Source organism: Chroicocephalus ridibundus, chromosome 4 (genome assembly GCF_963924245.1).
Source record: "Chroicocephalus ridibundus chromosome 4, bChrRid1.1, whole genome shotgun sequence".
Classification (NCBI taxonomy): Eukaryota; Metazoa; Chordata; class Aves; order Charadriiformes; family Laridae; genus Chroicocephalus; species Chroicocephalus ridibundus.
In genome coordinates, this window is record NC_086287.1 from 75,845,155 (window position 1) to 75,866,384 (window position 21,230).

Sequence of the window (21,230 nt, forward strand, 5' to 3'; positions counted from 1 at the left end):
TTTTAATTGCAAAAAGATTGTTTCCTACAACCACAAAACCATATAGTGAACATGCATGGGTTTGTGGATCAGTTTGTAAACCAACAGTATAAAGGCAACTGCAAGCATTTAGGACGTGTCAAAAACCAGGGACTAATTTCAAAATTATTACCTGAACACAAGGATGAGGCATCCCAAGAACTTTTTTATTTTCTTTGAGATGAGCAAGAAAGAAACAAAGGAAATGGAGTAATCTCCGTCCCACATCTCCATAAATTCGAGAACAATTAACAGAGAACTCCAAGTGTACCACAAGACATTAGGTGCGTTTGGAAGATGAACCAAGCAGCAGTTACTGTGAGAAAAGGAGACAGAATCCCTGGGGAAGAAAAATAGCAATAAGTTGCTACTGCATCTGAGCACTGAGACAACACATTATTCACAACAGGAGACAAGCTGTATTAGATCAACTTTATTATGTTATCAAAGTTTGACAATAAAATATTCAAAATCTATTGAACGCATTCATACACAAAAAGAGCATATAAAATGCTAGGTCTCAGAATATGTTCCATACAAAATACTGTTAAATGTAGAGCAGCAAAGTCATTGCCAAACATTCCCTGAATTTAAGAGGGCCTTGAACACCCTGTGCTCCAAGAACTACCTTAATACCAAACATTCCTTCCTTTGGTCTGCAAGTCCTTTGCAATTATTGCTAGTTATTGAAGCCTTCTGTTTTTAAACAGAATCACATAGTGACTCTGAACCTCTTCAGAAGTATTACAATGACAGCTGAAAGCTTCTTCAGCATTTTCTATACATTTTGTCAAACATAAGAAACACATTTGGTCCTCAAGACTATTTTTTGTTTCTGAAAATATCCTAGAAGAATAAAACCAAGTAAAAATTACGGAAAGCGAGACATGATCGATATGCGTTTAGGTATAATGAAGATATGTCAGTAGATTCAAACATTTCAACTCTGCAGTGTGGCAAAGCACCTGAGTTACTCCTCTTAAGTGCCACATTCTCCTCTCCTAAAGATTTGTTTCTTCAGACCTCTCTCCTCACGAGAATCTAGAATGCTCAAGTGCACATGGCTCTAGCAGGCCTATAACAGTAATGCTAAACACTCTTGCCTTGTAGAGGAACATGCCATAGTGAGTAAGTACTTCTCAACGTGCTGAGTGAAGTGGTTCAGTTTCAACGACTACAATAATGTAGTTTACTTGCTGCATTCACTTTTCAATGAGAACTCCATCCTAATATGCAAGAAACTGAAAATGAAAGGGCTGAAGATGATTTGGTACAAAAATCATAAGTTCTGGACACAAAACAGAACCACAGTCTGCAGAACCCATCACGTCCAATCAAAGTCTCACCAGAAACGCTGTGCTTGCTCTAACATGGTGCTTAGAACTCAGGTACGCACATTCTTGTGCCACAAGGCTTTATAGTGACAAACAACATTAAAAAAAAATAAAAGCCCTGAAAAACTTTCAGCTTCATTTTACCAGGTTAACTGACATAAGTTTTAGAGACACGCTCTAGGGCTTATCTACTAAGGGAAAGCTGATTTACAAATCTTCAGGTTAAAAGATACAGTCAACTGATCTCAGAACCCAGTACTAGGTTGCCAAAGTTAGAAAAGAAGAGATTTTTTTTTTTTCTTTTGGGGCACAAAAAGAAAAGCGTAGTAAAATAAAAAATGAAGAGAAAAAAAAGAAGAAAGAGCATCTTTTGGAGTCATGTATTTTGGAACTTCAAATCACAAAAACCCCTGAACCTAAACTCTTGGTATGGGACTGAAAATAACACCGATTAATGGGTAAGGATCTAAATGAAGCTTAGAAAAATTCTTCACATCAGGTTAAGAACTGTTTACCTATGTTCTTTCCTCATTTTTTTCAGCCCTTGATGCCCATGTTGGTAGCCTCCCATACAGCCTCCATCTCCACTCATTCCAGTGCTTATTAACAGGCAGTCTACTTCAGCAAGAAATGCTGATTGTGATAAACTGTTCTCTGTAACATCTTTCTGTTGTAAACCAGTATCATAGCAATTTCTTCAAAAATCAAACCACAGAGACAGACCACAGGAAGAGCTTTATCTTTGAGCAGTCTTGGAACACAAGCCTGAAGCTTATCCAGCTGACAGCCCTGCCTAAAATAGAACACTTGGCTAAAGGACTTTTTTGTGGGGATTTTTTGTTGTTATTGTTGTTTTGTTTTTTCTTTTCAGCAGTTAACAATTACAAATGGCTTGGGGCAACTCGGTACTTACTCTGGAGTCTAGGCAATATTGCTGCTGAACTGTAGGTTCCTGGGCAGCTGACGACAGGATAAACGTTCTGTTTTAAAAATCAGGAATATGTGTCCTCTCCCTCAACAAAGGTAATAGGGGAAAATTCCGGGGGAAAATGAAGCTACATAAGGAAGTTAAAACCTAGGAAAATATTTAGCTTATGCACAACCCTAGTTCAAGTTGTTCTGGATTTACAAGTCATTTCTGATTAAAACTTAGGCCTTAAACATACCTCCTGTGCCAAAGCATTTGCATTCTACAGTAACAAGAGTTCAAGCCCATCATTTCAACACATCTTATAGATACATTTAAAGACAGCAAGTATTTCATGCATGCCACCAAAATAGTTAAAAACTTTACCGTTTAGACAACTTCAGTTTCTTAAGTAATGAATCCTCAATAGTTCTGATGAGTTTCTGAAACGCTTAAAACATTTTTTTTCTTGGAAGACCTAGCATTTTGAAAGCATTCAAAGCTGTGTTTTCAGGAAACTAAGTGCAGTCTAACTGGGTGACTGGTTTTAAAGCAAGCAAAAGAGAATCTTCAAGTGAAACTATTTCTCCAACAGCACTTCCGTAATCAACATTGTAAATATGAGGGCCTTTAGGTTATCGTTTCTGTGTCATTCAGAGTTGAATTACTCTTTTTAAACATTGAGTAAAACAATACTGTAGGAAATTAACAGAGCTGCATGTTCAGCAATTTACAGAAACATTTAAGGAACAATGTGTCCCAACTTCTTGAAACAGCAATAATGAAACTTGTGATCTATGGGAAGTGAATTTTAGTCTTAAAATGTAAAAGATTCTTTTAAGCTGAATGCAATATTGTTCCGATCACTATTTGGTCAGTTACTGGATCAGAGCTTAAGTATTTGACTGATAACAAGGTTTATACTTCATACTGTATTATGCTGGCTTCCATTCCCCAACCTAATTCAGGAAGTTCACTTTTCGAATTAATGCCCACCATACATTATCATTTCTACTACAGGAGATAATTTTTTACCGAGAAATACAATTCTGCACTGTATGGATTGTTTGCCAGTATTCAGCTCCGCTTTAATTTATGTACTACTACACACAGCTACAGTTATTGCAAGCACCAATCACTGTTTAGCTTCTTTCCCTCATTGATAAATAAAGCACAAGGTGAGAATTCCTCAGACTCCAGATTGTAAGTAATCAGGTTCTAGAAGTCAATGAGCAAACAATTTCTTCCTTTAAAAAAAAAAAAAAAAAAAAAACACACAAAACACACAAGCCAAAAAGATACCTAATAAGAAACTTCAAGTAATTCACACATCTATCTCTTTTCCCCCAAATGCTGTAACAAAAGAAAGGCTGGATACAACAAAGGTAGTACAGTACCAGACAGACCTCTGCCCTATCTGACCTAGTAGGTATGCACATTTACAAACTAAGGTACTGGAAACTGTAGATCAGAATATGCATGACCTTTTAAGAAGTTTACTGTGCTTCTCAAGTTAATATCATTCCCTTGGTTTACGGGCATTTGAAATTCCAATACTTCCTCGCCCTCCCGCTCCAAACCCTGCAAAGACCACGCAAAGGAACTCAGGTGTCTATGATTCTATGTAGTACACGCCAGGGGCTGCACAATTGCCAAACGAAAGTCTGTATGAATATTGGACACAGAGGCACCAAAATGCATATTTGACCAAATTTGCAAATATGAAAATACCAGGAAGCATCATGAAGACAAATCAGAGACAAACGATCATTTAGGACACCAAACAACTTCTTGAACAAAGCCTTAAAAAAAAAAAAAAAAAAACACAAAATAAATAATTCAAATATCTAAATATCAAGGGATTGAAAGGCATTTTCCCATATTTAGGGAAGGCATCACAGGTGAGGAAAATAACTGCCAACACAAGGTATCACAAATCAAAAAGCAGCTTTTTCACATAGGAGATAGTAGTATCATTGGATAGCATTTGAATATGCTCATTTCCTGAAAGCTCAAATATCACCACTTCCTGTTTTTGCATGTCCACCCACTTTTGACACTGCAAGGCACTCTGTAAGTTTACTGTACCATCCCCATCGCTGTAAAGAATCTTGGGTTCTTTGTCAGGAAAACTTTCATAATGGAAAGAATCAGGTGTTTCCACACCAGTACCATAAAGACAGTGTATGCGCACACCAGGGGGTGTCATCTGGTAAACCAGGGGTTCAGTGTCTTGTCTCATGAGCCAGCCATCTTCAAAATTGATGTCCCTGTAGAATTTTCGGTAATCCCGAAGAGTGTAGTTAGCTGTAGGTGTGCTTACAAAGACCTTATCTGGAGGCCACGTGTAGTTGTAGGGGAGCATCCAATTTGTGGAAACCGCTGATCTCTGCTGGTCTCTAATCTTGAGTGAACTGATAACAGGGATTCTGTTGTTGTCACCTTAAAAAAAAAAAAAAAAAAAAACAAAACACCAAAAAATAAGTGGAATTTCATTATACACAGAGTAAAGCATGAATCTCAGCCAGCAGCACTACCACTCACAGTGATAACATGAATAAAAATATTATTCCCTTTGCTTACAGTGAAAATTTGAGAAGTTTGTGCTCATTTATGATTGTCTGGATAATTAGCTGCTGCAAACTAATTTCTAATAACTTACAAATTTAAATACAAGTTGATGAATGGATGACTGACAAACCAAGAACACAGCTGCCTTTCCAATATGCTCCTTTTTAAAGGAGAAAATATTTCCTATATTAGCTAAGTAAGAAATGGGCTTTTATTTAGGCATTATTTATACCATTTGCAAGTTTTGTCTTAAGTGCTCTTCTGGAAATGTGTTTTACAGCGATTCTGGTACCTAGATTATGGTTTTGCCGAATATCCACACACATGTGAGAACTCATGAAGAGACTTTATATGCTTAACAAGATGTTTAAAGCTTTGCACATTGAGAAGAAGCAGAGTAGCAGTATTTCATTCAGGATAGCTATAAAAATAACTATGTGGTTTATTTACCGTTTGGCATAGTGTTTTACCAGTTTATGCACTCCCTTCGTAAAAAAAACTACCAGAACGTGCCTACAATTGAAAGAAAATGGCAAACTCTTAATAGTTACCTAAAAAATTAACTTGTCATAAAAGGAAACAGAAGAAATACTGTATGGCAACAGTGAACAGAAGTACTGTATGGTGAATATTACTGTTTCTGCTTATGCTATCAAGAATGCTCCACTCAATGATGAATTCAGTAGTAGTACTTCGGCAAAAGAAGAGATAGAGCTTGTTAGCTTCTGGTGGGAACCATGGAAAAATCACCAATATCGGCATCTTCCCTTCCAGTCAGCATTTCAAGACTGCTAAAATGCTTGTGTTCCTCAGAACACAGGTTTTCTCTAATGTAGCACTAACATTTTCTAGCAATTCTGGTAACCTAAACTACATCTTTGCCAGGGAGAGACAGACAAAACCAACAATTCCTGAAAGCAAAGCAGTTGATAACTACTATCCTTGGGAAATGTTTTCAGCTGACCAAGCTTTTCCAAGGCATCATATTTTCTTAATATAATATAAATCTAGAGAGCTAGATCTTATTATCAGTTAAGTTCTTAAATTAACCCAAATGCCCAATAAACCACAAAATTGTTACATTTTACCAAATTTAGGCTTACTCTTATTACAGAACTAGTGTTTGACAAAAGCATTTCTAGAATTTTTTGTAGACATTAAGTCTGTTGTTTTCTTCGCAGTTTGTTCCAAAGATGGCTCAAACTAACACATGACTAAGTTATAATTTATATGCATCTTTCTTCATATTTTAACCATTATTCTTACGTCTTCACAAAACTAAAAGCTTCTTAATAAATGACCAATATAGTAATTACTATAAATGATTTTTCTTAAAAAAAGAAAAAGCAGCCCTGAGACAGAACCAAGTTTATTTTCACAGTGAGCGTCCAATCAGACCTATTTTCTATTATCACAATGGCTAGCACTCCTCAATTCTTTTGTCAGCTGAACCTTGAATCGGGTTTTCTATTAGGTTCAGGCAGTTACAGTATATAGCGATGCAGGTCAACTACAGCATAAAAATTGAAACACTGGAACCAAAAGCGGTACTCCTGAAATAAGCGTACTTTTCAATTCCGTAAGGTGGCACTATTGCTTCAGCAAGGAGACCTAAAGATCAGTCTTTAATGCCATCTTTAGGAGGACTATATTGCTGGTATATTTAGGAGACATTGCTAAACATTGTTTTATCTGAAACAGATAAAAAGGAAACTCAAAGGAGCACAGCAAGAATCACAAAGGTCCTAAAAAATGTGTTTCATATTACTGTGTGGTATAAATACTAAAGTGTGCACACTCACCACTAAGCTACCAAATACTTGGCAGTTTTCAGCAAAGAAAGCCTGAGTTCTGAATTGAACAATAAATGGAATGTGTAGAAAAATTATTTCCAGTAGAATAATCAAACACAGAACGTGACTATTCCAGCCTTCTCTTACAGAACTGTTACAAAATACTTATCAAATCCTTTACTTTTCTCTGAAGTGCAGAAGTACTGTATGGCCAAAACCATGCTTAAGTCAGCAGGCACGACACTCGTTGACATTATAGCGAATAAAATATTAGATCTAAGGAAGACACTGCTAACATCTCAAGCTGACAAAAAACCAACCAACCAAACAAACCACCACAGTGAACTTTGTGTCTTTGCTCACCATAGTCAGGAGAACATCCTCAATTTACTGGCACTGGAATTGTAATGATACAAGTATTGATCTTGCAAAGTACATGAATAAGTAGCAGAAAGTATCACAGAAGATCTAGAGAAAATAATTCCACCTGTGTACTTTTTATCACTTTGATAACACAGCTGTGGATTTGCATGAAGTTCCTAGCTATTACCATATTTATAAACAGGAATGGGAACAGAACGAATGCATTCAGAGCTTGCCTTGTCTTTCCTGCAGCAGTGCAGTATTTTTCTTTAAAGCAACAATTCTTCTGCATACTAGCACCCTGGTAATCTCAATTTTAGAAACTCTTTAATAGACTAATGTAATCCAAGTGTTAATGCCTGATGGTAGTGATTTACTATAGATATTTGAGACAGAACTCGCCTAAAAATGTGCATTCTAATGTTACGTTCTGCCCTTTTAACTTTCATATGTGATTCTTAAATTTCTGCTCTAAAACATGGTCCTTAGTACAACAGACACACAGATTAAGAGATGACTGCATTTTAGTAGAAATTTAACTATTCATTATGCATTTGTATAGCTAGCCACTTCGGATGACATACATCTTAAAGATTAAACAAGATACCAAGCACAAAAGTTTCATCAAACAGAAATCTGTGACTGGAATTTTTAGTAAGGCGATATTAACATTGCTCACTTCCTGCCATTTCTGTAGCACGCAAACTTGTCAGATGAAGCCTGTGGGAAAAGGAAAATAACTTTGTATGGTGCCATTGCAATAGAGTACAATGTATAACTCCATACAAACATCCAGTTAAGTTTTCTAATTAGTAACTGAGTTGTACACTACCATTCAGAAACAAATGCCTTTGCTAAGCAAAGTATTCTTTCATGCATGGCTGGACATGTGCTGTGTGTTCTGCATTTTGATGAAGTCCAGTTTCTGATGTCGGCTTTGTTTAGGAAGAAGGTAGTTATTTCCAAAGCTAGTAAGTCAGAAACAAGCTAAAAAACCAAGCCAGAAACATCACGAACTAAATGCTGAAGCACATGAAATAATTATGGTATCACATGATGGGGTAAGTGAACTTTTTCCATCAGTCATTTGCAGTTACTTAGTGAAATACATTATGCTTCTTTATTCAATTTTTTTCAGTCTTAGGCATATCCAGTACGCTAAACCCAAGATCTCAAAGATTCATTTTCCTTACCTGTAGAGTTACAGCTTTTGACCGGCATTTGTGCTGTGGGCACCACTTCACCACCATGTCTACAAGTATCCCTCAGTGTGTGTGATCTTTAATCAAAGGAAACTACTGAATGCTCTGGAGTCATTAATTTTGCAATACTGGACAGAGAGCAATCAGTCTGGAGGTAGAAGTGACAAAAATAGAAGACACCAGGCCACAATAATGTGCTAAAAAGAGGTTAGGAGAGGTCAAGAGGGGAGGCAGCTCCTGGGGCATAAAAGGGATATAAAAAGACTTACACCACTCCCACAAATATAAAGATGAAGAAGTCTGGTCAAAAGGCTTGAAACATCAAGTTGCAATCACTCATGAAAAAATTATTTTTAACTTCATAGTAACTTAAACGCTCATCTTCCAGTCTCACAGTTAACAGTCTAGTTAGTATCTTGCACTACTAAAAAAATACATTCCAAACTACCAAATTACCTACCTGAAGCCAGCACACGGAGAGTTTTAGCCACTCCTCCCCACGGAGCGCCTAATGACACATAATCCTTTATGTACTTGTCTTTCCAATCCTGAGTCTGATGGTTGAGGAAGTAGAGAGTGTACATATTCCCCATGCTGTGGGCAATTAAGACAACAGGACTTCCATACTGCTCATACATTAACTCTATCATCTTGCGAAGGGCCACAAAATAGTCTCCGTTCTCATCTAAAGTAAATATACACAAGTTACACAGTTATAATTACTAATTGTGAATGCTGAACTTCTACACAATTCTTTAAAACGTTGTTTTTTGAAACTGTCTGTGGAATTAATAATACAGAGCTTAGAAATTCCAGTATTAAGTAGGATGCAGGGATGTGTTTTGGTAGTGTGGGGTTTTTTGTTGCTATTTTGTTTTTAAGCAAGCCTTAAGTAACAAGTTATTTAAAGCAAAAAAAAAAAAAAAGAAACCACACCATGGAACTTTCATCTGGGTCCAGGGGTATCCAGGCTCCAAGAACTAGTCAAAATTAAGGTTTGAAGTATAATTGTTCAGGTGAGATGGGAGAAGAGACCCAAAACATTATTTGTTGGCTGGTGGCTAGGAGAGTCAAAATTTTCTTAAAGTAACAATGTTATTTACTTGGTGCTTTTCGCCAGTCATAAGGTGCTCCTCTTACGTCTTCATCACGTTTGTAGCCCCAATCTACTAAACTCTGCACCAGCATATAGAAGTAACTGCCTATAGACATCAGATAAGAAAGAAACAGAACAGTGAAAAGATTAGATTTGAAGCAGCTGTCAGACACTATCACAAAACAAAGTAAGTTTGTGGCAGCAAGATGTGGCATGCGCAGAACCGATAAGTTCTCCCCAGCAGAAATGCGTCTTACCCTCGAACTGTAAAGAATACACCTCAGAACTACTACATTAGTGTCCTAGCTTTTGTCAATTGCAAATGAACTTCAGGTAGGGTATTTAATACATTCATAAAGGTTGGCCTGGACTTCAACAACATTTATTCTTGGCAACAACTGCTTACAGTGTACCCCAGGGCAAAATTACGGAAAGTACCCCAAAACTCTTTCTGGCTATCAGGTAGTGGACTGAGACTTAAAGTGACTGAACATAATGCTTTAATAGCAAAGAAGGGAAAGATTTGCAGACTGGCTATATATTGACAGGTGCTACATATTACAAGATTTGACACATAGGATATAAGTATTACCACAATTAAATACATCTAGTAACAGTTTGAAAAATTAAGTGTCAAAACATCCTCTTGAATATCACAGTCATATTTAAGTTTTGAGCAGAACCTCACTCATTAGTCTTGAATGCTTATCACATAGTCCCTGAAGTGAACATAGGCAATTTTAAATATGTCTCTGTTCTAGTTATGAGTCGTCTAGTGAAGATCATTAAGTACATTACTGCCCTTCTGGGGATTGCTCCCTACAGAAAAGAAAAAGAAATCCATGGTATGAAGTATGTGAAGCTCAGTGCATTACCATTAAATTACTTAATGCTTCAGCCACAGCTAACAACTCCTCACAAAAGCTTATCAGATTCAGTGTTTTCTGGAAGATGACTTCTACAAAAATACTAAACAAAAAACCCTGCAAACACATTAATGCAGAAATCCTCTGCAGCACAAATGTAATTATGTAATTACTCTGACACTGACAAAAGACAGGGAACTACAGAGCGTGGTACTGTTATCTCCCAAGCCCATTAACTCATTCTTAAGGCCAAAGAACATCTTATTTGGAACTAAGCTGAAATGAAGTGGTTTTGTTTTGGTTTTGCTTGTCAAGCTTCAGTCACAGAATTTTCTACTCAACTTATCTCATTTTCCAAAAGTGTCTACCTTCAAAGTGCCTACTTAAGTTTCATCTAGAGAACTTAAACTTGTCACAAGACTAAATAACACAGAATCTTCTTGTCTCAACCTATCAGGCCAAACAGCAGACAAAACAATGCAATGAAAACACTTAAAAGCAAAGCGAGCCATATGCTACCCTGTTTTTCTACTTCTAAACAGAATTGTAATTTGAAATCACGTTTCAGTAGCTTGTTATAGGATTTTTCTAGGGTGTCTTTATACAAGTGACAAAGCACTTCAGACACAGCTTGTACATACCAACACTCCTTTTACTTGGGTCAAGGAATTCCAAGGAAAATGTCTGCCCAAAACCTGGGACTCTGATATCCACTCCATCTGGTGGTTCTGTAATCTTACTTGTTCGGTTATATACCAGCCTGGGGGAAAAGAAAAAAAAAAAAGAGAGAGAAAAACATGAAACATGTCATATTACCACATGACAACTCTTAGCTACATTGGGTCTTACATTCTGAGTGCAGTAACAAGAACTTTAAGTGCTATTACCCAGAAAAAAAAAACACAACAAAACCAAAACAAACCAGTAACAGGCAGACATAAGAGTACTCTAATGGATAAGAGGTTACACAATGCAAACAATTATTTTAATTAACTTAATGCTTTACATGCAAAATCTGAGGCTTATCTTCTCTATAAAACTGAGCATACAGAATTGTGGCTGAACTTCAACTTTAGAATATAAGCTACTTTATATAGTTCTGTACCATTTCACATAATGGCAAAGACTTGTCAAGAACCTAAGAATGTGTCAGTAGAAAATAAAATACCTGTAAAATCAGATATCAGAAAAATTCTCCTAGATAAAAATAATTCATTTCTGTTTAACTAGAACACCGATACTGGCATAAGGGAATACTTGATACTTCTTGACTAGTAACAATTGGTACCTCAGTAAATACTGGGTATGTGTTTACTGAGGTACCAATAGAGGTATGGAGTGTTTTGTAGGTATTTTTAAAATCTATTTGAGATATGAAGAATAGGGAGTATTAGGTCAGGGGTTTTTTTAATCATTATTATTATTGTTGGGGTTTTGTTTGATTGTTTTTAATACCATTTCAATACAATTGCCATTTCTGAATGCAAGTTTTTACCCCTAGATGGAGTCTTAGAATCTGAATTGATACTCAAATCTTCACCCACCAAAAAAATCTCTCCAACCTGTAAGGCGTATAGCAAGACAAAGCAGAGGTACAACTACACAACAGCTTGGTATATTCACATAAAAGAACAACATGCCAATGCAATATTTTTAAACTGCACAAGCTAAATATTTCTTGTTTTCATAGAGACATTTATATGATTTTTACAGGAACATTAACGAGGCAGACTTAATGATGAAATAGTCTGTAAGCTTTAAATTAGGCAATGTTTTAAACGAAAATAATTCCAGAAAGAGAATTCCAGACTGCCCTTGAAGGACCCCATGTCTCACAGCTGCCCCTGAGACTGCTCTCTAATGACACACTGCCAGCAAAAGTGCAAGCTCGCATTCCTCCTGCCTGTCCCCTCTGTGCTGCCTGCTTCCCCTTTGCCTTGTTAAAACTTAAGTAACTCATCGAAAAAGCAGAAAATGTTCTGCTTTAGATAAGCCTGTCGAAGCATCTGATAAGTGCACAAACCAACACTGGGTAATGGGTAGGAGAGAGAGTTGAAGAAACTAAGAGAACATCTGCTTTTCATCAGTGATGAACAGCTACCTTAGAGGCAACAGAACCACATCTGATTCATCCTGTTACTCTACCTAGCAGAATTCCAAGTAATTTCTCTCACTGGTCTTGAATCAGAAAAGAAAGTTTAAGGCAGCTGTTCTGCACAAAGTATGTCAGTCTAAGGAAAGGAGATAACTGCAGAGAGCAACATTTCTGTTCTTACCTGATATTATCAATCCAACAATCAATGATGACAGGCAGAAGCAACTCCAAATTCAGCCAGAGTGTAAAATAACTGTCTGTCTTCTTAGAGCAGAGATAGTGCACTACTGATGGCTTATCTAACTTTGCTTCCAACTGATTACCTAAGTCCCCAGGAACTGCAAGATAGAAAAAAGAGACACTTTAATTTTAAGTGTGTAACATTTTACATTACAATATACACATGTTAATAACATAGCCCTCATATGCAGTATCACTGCATCCAGAGATACCATTAAGTTTTGAAAGTGGATAAAAAAAATATTACAGAAGGACAGAATAATGCATGCACATCTTCCACTGAAAAGATTTAGATTTTCAAACATCATTAGCTGAGGAACAAGCACATAGAATAATTCTTCATCAACAGTTCATAACTTCAGAGAGGAGGCTATATAGGAACAGGTCATGTTAGGCCACAGGTATGAAAAACAGATCGTCTCGGACGTTATCAAAATTATCTGTGTTTTAAAGAGCAAACTGAATCTTTTTGAAAGAATTTTTTCTTCAGAGTATTACAACAGCACATACAAGTCTGTCTGTTCCTTTTAAACAGTTGCTTGCAAACTATCAATTTGACATAAAAAAAATATGAAAAGTAAAAGCAGATCCGTTTGTTTTTTATTTTCACTTCACCTTCAACTGCGCTTTTGCTACACAAGATTTAGTTGGCTACCATAATAACCCAAATACATGATTTCATGTCTTTTCCACTCAGGTTTGGATGCTACAATAGTTTTGGTGTTCACTTTTTTTGATACATCACATCAGTTAATACTTGGAGAGAAAGGTCTTGTATGTGCACCTTCTCTGAAGTGCACTGTTCTTAGGATGTATAGTAAATACCAGTATTCCTTTGATGAAGTTTTAGGTTTTTTATTTTAAACAACAGGTGGAGACAGGAATATTATTTCCAAATTAGAAATAAGCTTAAAAAAAGCTCTTACAATTTTCAGCAGCAAGTTTCCAGAGAAACTTCTTACATTCTATTATGTTTAATAATTTTTTTCCTCGAGAACCAGAACGGCAAAGATACTTCAGTAACTGAAAAGTTTCTCTGTATTAGAAAAATCTATGAGTTAGGCACTTCTTAAGGGTTCTCCCCCCTCTTTGAGCACACCTTTTTTGGGTGCACATAACTGTATCCTATTTACTCGTCAGTGTTTAATTTTTAAGGCTTTTTTTAAATGCAGGCTTACCCATACAGTTGCTTCCCTCTCCCTCTCCCCCCCCGCTTCAGTAAATTATTTAGTCAAAACCGTTTAAGTGCCATAGAACATTGATAATTAGCAGTGGTTTAAAGACAGAGATAATATCTTTTAGTGGAACACCTAATTTAACCTGAAAGCCAGATATGCTTTCAGAGAAATACTTATTGCAGAACTGAAAAAGGACAAACTTCAGACTAAATATAGACCTGGACAGCCACACACTTACAAACTCCAACCACTGGAAGTTATGCCCCACCACAAAAGATATACCTCAGGATTTCTTTATTAACTACCCCTACTTTCTCATTAGGCTTTTTTTTTATTATTATTTCTGCAGTCTTAAGTGAAACGTTAAAAGACCCAGTAGCTGACCACAGTTTATTTTAGGTCGTATTTCAAGGACTCTGATATACTGGAAAGCATAGTAAGGGAGATTATAGTATTGCATCACACCCTAGAAAGGAGTTTACTGAAGTTCAGTCTTGTAACCTCACAAAATGGTGTTTAGTTATTGCTTATAGAACTATAAGGCAACAGCTTGTTCCACTGTCTCCTGCCTGTGCTGTATCAGTGCTCTTAATTAGAAAAGGAACAGAATGTAATTCTATTTATATCAAAATATCATTCATGACTGGCCAGTTTCAGCAGCAAACCTGCCAAGGACAGAACAGGTTGATTTTGTCTTCAGTTTCAATGCAAAACAAAGTAGAAGAGTGACATTCTGTTCTACCCTGGAATGTCATTTCCTTGGGTAAAATCAAGTTCTTCCAGCAAAGATACCTTTTAAAAACTCAAACAAACATCTGGAGTATCAGAACTTGCTGAGGTTTTCAAACAGCACTCAAATAACCATAAGCACTCCCACTCAGAATAGGAAGACTCACAACTGAACAAGTTTAAGATCATAATCAGGATACATTTATCAAGAAGAGTACTGAAAGCAGGAAACTGTACAAAGTCTCACTTGGACTTAATGGCGTGATCTTAGATTAACTGCAAGTTTAATTTAGTTAAGATATTTTATCCTCCAGCTTCTTGAGAACAGAGGCTGTGCTCCTGTGTCCAATTTGGAGCACAAGATGAGAAACATTACATAATTTTTACCCAAGGGATGACAAGGAACACATTGAAAAAGTGATAATTTATTTAATTATAAATAAAAGATAAGGGGCAAGTTCCATCTGTGCCAAGATACAGCACTGCAGTTAAAAAAATAGTCTCACATGCAGGTGTGATGCCTGTTTGTTTAGAAAGCAAGCATTAACAACAAAAAGAGGTTTTTTTCTGGTTTAAATTTCCATATTAACAGTGAAACTAATCTAGTTAGTTAATCACTAATTGACAACACATGTTTTATTTTCTAAAGTATATTCTGCAAGCTGAAGAGGGTTCATGATAAAGCTATAGGGAACAAAATGCAAATTTTGATTTTTCAGATTATGGAAAGAAACATGCAAGATCTTCAGTCCTCACCCCTCACAATTTAAGTGTTAATGATTTACATTTTGGCTGGAGAACTACTTAGTGGCTTTTTGATAAGTAACAGGTTAAAAAAAGATCACATTGAAGATTAATTCTGTAGGATAAAGACAGACCTTCCTGAATTTTCTGTGATGGAATTTGAAAGCAGTAGAAAAAAAGCACATTCCCTTTGCTTTCAGACCATACACAGAAAGTACCTGTGGGCAAAGTAATTTTTCTCCTCATCTTCTGATCTACCAGTATCTATAGTTTCTAAGCCTTTTTGCTGAAAACATTATAGAAAGTTCTTGCCTTTTAAAGCCTGCAGATGTTCGTAGAACTGCCCCATAGATGTACAAAATAACTGGCAAGTGAAGTTCCGCAAAATACATCAGCACTAGTTAAAACTGGATGCCCAAGAAGAGATCTCAGGCAGTACCCTTGCTTCCCTAATTTGCCGTTGTGCAATACGTGTATTGACTTCTGAACTGGGACATTTGGAAATATAATGAGATTCAGCAGAAAAAAGTGTTTCCATCAGATTTGATAATGTATCTGTTCTAGCATATTATCATTTGTCACAAAGATGGTAATCCCAACAGAACTCATTCTAATAAATCAATGAGCCCGATTCATTTCCAGTATTATAGTATCCTTTGCTGGTTTGTTGGGTTGATTTTTTTTGGTCTCAACTGCCCTGGCAAAACTAGATCTCCTTCTGGGGTATGTTCTTGTTTGAATAAAGTTCACGGAAAGCATGTTTACAAACTTCATTTGAGAGTTTAAAAGAGGTTACAGACTTTTCGAAGTCTGGAAACTACAGTAACCAGCTTTAGGACAGACTGATACTCCTGCCTGTCCCTATCTGATTCACAGTTCATGACAGATTCACAGTTCCAAATAGGAGACAATAAGCAAATTTCGCCCTGGAAAGTGACCGGCCTTAATACCTCAGAAAACAAAACCAAAAGAACATTCAACAAAAGCCATGAATAGGGGGATTTTAAATTTAATTTGGAAAAAAGAAAAGCTAGCACCTATATAATAAATGGGGGGGGAAAACTATTGTTTGAGTGGCAGATAGGTAATCATTTGGTACTTTTTTTACTACTTTTATCTGAAACACAAATATCTTTGGATATATATCAACTATCATAACTTTTTTACTGGTATAATTTCCTCAAATAACTGTCATGGTTTTGGTTCTATAAATTAGCTTTCCTTCAAAATGAACCAAGCTTTCCGGGAAATTAATTTTAAACTCTGGCCACAGTTCCCTAAGGAGAATGTCTCAAAGTAGCTCCAAACTCAATGACAGACTGCCACAGAAAAGGCCTGAGTTTAAAAATAGGAACAAGAAAGCAAACATCATCTCACATGATACTCCTAGATACCTCAGATCACATGAGGCATAAACATTTAAATCACTCCTGACATCTAGCCAGCTGACCATACAAACAGGCACACCTCAATTAGCAGTCAGCAGGAATTCAGAGACAAACCTCTTTTGCATGTAAATCAATTATTAACAAACTTCATGTAGGTGTCCTTCTAGAAAACTTTAGCCAAGTACCTAACAAATTGTTTGCAGAAGGTATCAGAACATTGCTATAGTAATTGTGTTGAGTCAGCTCTAAAAGGTAAAGAGTTCAGTGAATCCGCCTCTGATCTTATAAGGACAGGTTATCAGCTCCCAAAATTGATAAGACATGAGATAGTACACAGTGATTATTGATGGACATTATGAGAAAATGAAGGAGGAAGAACAGGTACAAAATAAAGGAACTTACTATTGTGAGCATTAGAAGACAAACGTGTTGAACATATAGCCAAACTGGTAAGAGAAGTGCAAAAATATTATAATTGCATGTAAACATGAAGCAGATATCCAGAAGCACTTGCACAGAATGCGCATATATATATATTTAATAGATATTGTCAGTTGTGTAGTGGTATTCAGTAGGCTGTCCAGGTTCTTAAAGGAGATTTTCCTGTATTAATATATTGTCCTGACTGAATAGGAAAATCTTTAAAAAGGCATGAAAACAAGTTTCTTAAGTAGTCCCCCTTCCCCCAAAAACACTTGAGACAGTAACTCCAAGAAAAATCACCTTACATTTTAATGAGCATTGTGTCTTTGATATCAAGCCTTCAGGCAGGACTCTGGAAGTAAGGTTTTGACTTTTACCTCATGTTTCTTCTCTAGTGCCACTATTATACCAATACCCTTTGATGCTTTGTTATTTAAATCTCAGGGAAATTTGAGCAATTGCATTGCAGTATTTTGCTGTCAATTACTACCCATGTCAGTTTGGTCCCTGGTCTTGCTCCCTCGGTATGTACAAACATGTTCTTTGGGCATAGTAGCTCCTGCTACTAAGGCACCATTTGATGATGAACAGACCATCTTAAAAAAATAACCTAATCCCAATGAAGCACTGCCATTCTCCACATTCCTTGTGCCAGCTCTTCCATTAAGGTAATTCAACTACAAAATTAATCACATATTCCTCAACAGGTTAATTTTCTCATGCTTTAGCAAGACAAATGACTCCACAAAGTGGCCAATAAACAGGCACAAGGAAACCTGGAGGAGCACTAATGAGCACCTATTAGATTGGCTTAGCTGTTTCACAGAACCACAATTCACCTAAGCCAGTTAGGGGGCTCTACAAATCTGAGATCTGTTGCCAGATCTGTAGTCACAGCTACAGCCAACAGTTACAAACTTGTATTGAAGCAGCTCATTTGTTTTCAGATTTGAGATTCTTAGAAGCAGCATTTTCATTAGTACCCGGGGAGCAGAACAGCGTTACCCACGTGTAAGCAATGTCCCATATTTGCAAACTACTGATCTGCTTCCTCCGCCATTACTTGGGTAAGCTTGCAACTGCAAGTGCGGTCATTACACAAAAAAAGTTGAGAGCAAGTTACACTGGGTCTTGTGACCATCACTGGTCTAAAACATTTATGAAACAATCATTATGTCGACAACATTCCTTTAAACAGCATTCCTTCTTTCTTTATTCCTTAAGATCAGGCAGCCAACTTGCCATGCACAGTATAACACCAAAGTTGTTAACTCCCCTTTCTACTTGAGGGTTTTAAATTCCGAACAGACCAAGAGTGAACGCTCAGATCATGAGACCACGTTTACTACAAGATAAAAACATATTTAAAAACTGAACACTTATGAGGAATTAAGGGTCTAGATACCAGCCTGATAAAGCAGGAGGATCAACTCTGTCTCGCCCTCCTGTATGGGCTCCAAACCATCTCAGGCTTGTATAGGCCTGTGTAACCCTGCCTTGCACACGCCTCTCAATCTCCTTTTGCATTTGTGATTCCAGTGCAATGTGTGTTTTTCTCCCCTCTCCCAAACACCTGTGCTAAGCCAGCACTTTGAATGCCTCCCTAAACCCTTCTACCATCCTCATGACAGTAATTCCTAAAAAGCTTATCTTAAAACATCACATAAGCAAGAAGGGTGAAGAAAAGGTCATGAAAAGTTAACTAGAATCAAGATGAGAACATTTCATACAGAACCAGTGAGTGACCAACAGTCACTCCTTCCTCTCCTTTATTTGTGTGACCTTCGCTGCCCATGTCATGTCTAATGGCAGCTAAGCTCTTCGTGCAGGTGTTTTCACAACAAGTCATTCCTATACATCAAGAAAACATGGTATTTTAGAATAGCAAGTTATAGCAAATCACTCCCTAAGAGCATCAACTTTCTCAAACATACAAACAACTCAGAAAAATTAAATAACTTGTTAAAACTCATTGAATCTTCACTTTCTGGACAGGTCAGGACTGGGCAGCAGAAAACAGCAAGTTTTAAAACGCAGACACTGACTAGAATAGTAAGAGATGCAAGTTCTGTAGCATTTGATGAAAATTCACTCTAACTGCAAGAAAATCTGTTTTTTAAACCACTCGCTGATGAACACGTGCTCAGCCATGCAGTATTTACCAGAAATAAGAAAACAAGATGTAGGTCAGCCATGGTTTTTAAAAGCATCCTTACAGTATATATAGATGCTTACAGTAGATTCCTCAGTAGTAACTCCATGCTTCTATAATCACTATCCTTTTATCCCAATTGCTTTTAAATCTTCTTTGATTCCTTCATAGCTAGAGTTGAATATTAGATCAGCAACTAAAACACTATCACCTATGTCATCAAGAAGCTTGTGCTGGAATAAGCGCCAAAGCTTATTGCTAAAACCCAGCATTACAGACCAGAGAAATAGGATAAAAGATTGCTTCTAACCTTCGTGGACAGAACTCAAGGAACTTTTGTTCACATTCTAACTGCAGCCTCTGAGGACATCCTTTTGTGGTTTCTTCTTCCAAATCTACATCCTCTCAGTTAGTTCAGCCATCTATTAAGAACTGGGAATTTGTACATGCTGGTCCTCAGATACACAGCATCTTTAAAAAAGGTCTTGTTTAGCATTTACCCTTTTATGTCAGAAGTTTGTAAGAGTTGTAATAAAGTCAACAGCAGAGCCTAAATTATTACAAATAAGTGGAGCTTAAACTGAACAACATGCCAGTGCTTATCCTTTTCCCAGTATTCTTCCCATTTTCTTACTTTTTCTTCCACCTTTATGGTCAAGGTTAATTGCATAATAACACACAGCATACCAAATACACCCACAGGGCTGACTACTGACATTAATATCAGAAAAAGCAATTAACATATTGGAACGCTTAAGAATTACACTTTCAGTAGGCAAGTTATTAAAACATTTAAAATTTATTCACAATTCTTCTTATCAATGGATACTAAGTAATATCTGTTAGAGGCTTTTTGTAATCATTATATGAATACTTTCTACATATTTGGTACAAACTCTTTTGTGTTAACAGGTGAAACCACAGGCCAGTAATCAATATTTATTTTTTATGTTGTGCAATGAAACGAGCCTATTATTTTTAAAGCACTTGTGGTTTGACAGCCCTAACATGCACTCGCTCCTCTTCCCCCATCCAATTACAACCTCTTTTATGAAAGGTTTGCACGGAGTCAAAACTCGAGGAGCGCGGGCCCGGTTTTAGTTAATGGGCTAAGAACGTATTTAGGCGAGCCTTGCTTTCCCTATACCCGCTGACAGGCAAAGACAACCCCAGGTTTTCAGCGTGTCTGTGCCCCGCCGTGCGATGCCGCCCTCCCCGACCCGGCCGGGGCAGCGTTACGGAGAAGATGCTCCGCGCCGAAGCCCGCCGCGCCCCGCAGCAACCCGGGGGGAGGCCGTGCCCGCCCCAGGCCTCCCGCCGCCTCCCGGGCGGGAAGGGGCGACAGCGGACACGGCTAGCTTGACCACGCTCCGCGGCGCCAAACGCCCGCACCGCCGCGTCCCCCCCGCCGCCCCCCGGCTCTTACCCAGCACCACGGGCGGCCCCGCGGGCCGGCGGCGCGGCAGGCAGCCGCCACCGGGGCAGAGCAGCAGCAGGAGAAGGAGGCTGAGGAGGGGGAACCCTCCCCTAACGCCGGCCGGCGGGACCATCACCCCAGCGCATAACCTCAGGGCCGGGAGCCGTCACCAAGCCCGTGCCCGACGCGACGCTCCGCCGGGGCTACCGCCACCGGAGTGCGGCCCCGCTGCCCGCCCCGGCCTCAAAAGCACCCGCCCCGCCCCGCCCTCGCAGGCGTCACCAGCCGATCGCAGAGAGCCCCGAGCCGTCGCGCGGCCTCGCCTCAGGGTCCCTCGGCGGGAAACGCGGTCCCCGCGTTCCCCCCCCGGCCCAGCAGAAGCCCGTGTGAATGCGGCGGCACGCATCCACACCCATCCCACCCCCTGCCTTTTGGAGGCCGCCAGGTGCCGCTGGCCCGGCCCGGCCGGTGTGAGGCAGAGTGGAGAGGCAGGGCACCCCGCAGGCCCCGGTAAGGCCTCCGGTGGTGGCTGGCAGGAGGCAGTCAGGGAGGGAAAGCTGCGGGAGCAGAGCGTTTGTCTCACAGTGCCGCTTCGTCAGCTGCGTGATCCTGCTGATTTCTAACTGCGAAGTAAGGGGTGTGTTTGCTGTAAAGCTTGTGCGTAAAACCGGGTAGTGCATAAGGGGGGCAGTCAGAACGGTTTAAGGAAAAACA

The 21,230-nt window shown here is 38.4% G+C and overlaps 1 protein-coding gene across 1 annotated transcript; it reads right to left on the reverse strand.

The window, feature by feature from the left end:
- Positions 1-436: 436 nt before the first annotated feature.
- PLA2G15 (phospholipase A2 group XV) lies at positions 437-20,758 on the reverse strand. The gene is made up of 6 exons (XM_063334280.1): positions 20,526-20,758; positions 12,427-12,583; positions 10,792-10,910; positions 9,292-9,390; positions 8,649-8,873; positions 437-4,701 (listed from the first exon to the last, which is right to left on the reverse strand). The coding sequence occupies exons 1-6, from the start codon at positions 20,647-20,649 to the stop codon at positions 4,190-4,192; spliced, it is 1,236 nt and encodes a 411-aa protein (XP_063190350.1). The 5' UTR covers positions 20,650-20,758; the 3' UTR covers positions 437-4,189.
- Positions 20,759-21,230: the final 472 nt, after the last annotated feature.

What these genes read in the sequence shown, in the direction of transcription:
- PLA2G15 (XM_063334280.1), bottom strand. Translation starts at nt 20,649, where the DNA reads ATGGTCCCGCCGGCCGGCGTTAGGGGAGGGTTCCCCCTCCTCAGCCTC. An exon ending in GGGGCCGCCCGTGGTGCTGG is followed by an intron (nt 12,584 to 20,525) that starts GTAAGAGCCGGG and finishes TCTATCTTGCAG; the next exon opens with TTCCTGGGGACTTAGGTAAT. An exon ending in CCCAAGTAAAAGGAGTGTTG is followed by an intron (nt 9,391 to 10,791) that starts GTATGTACAAGC and finishes TGATGTCTATAG; the next exon opens with GCAGTTACTTCTATATGCTG.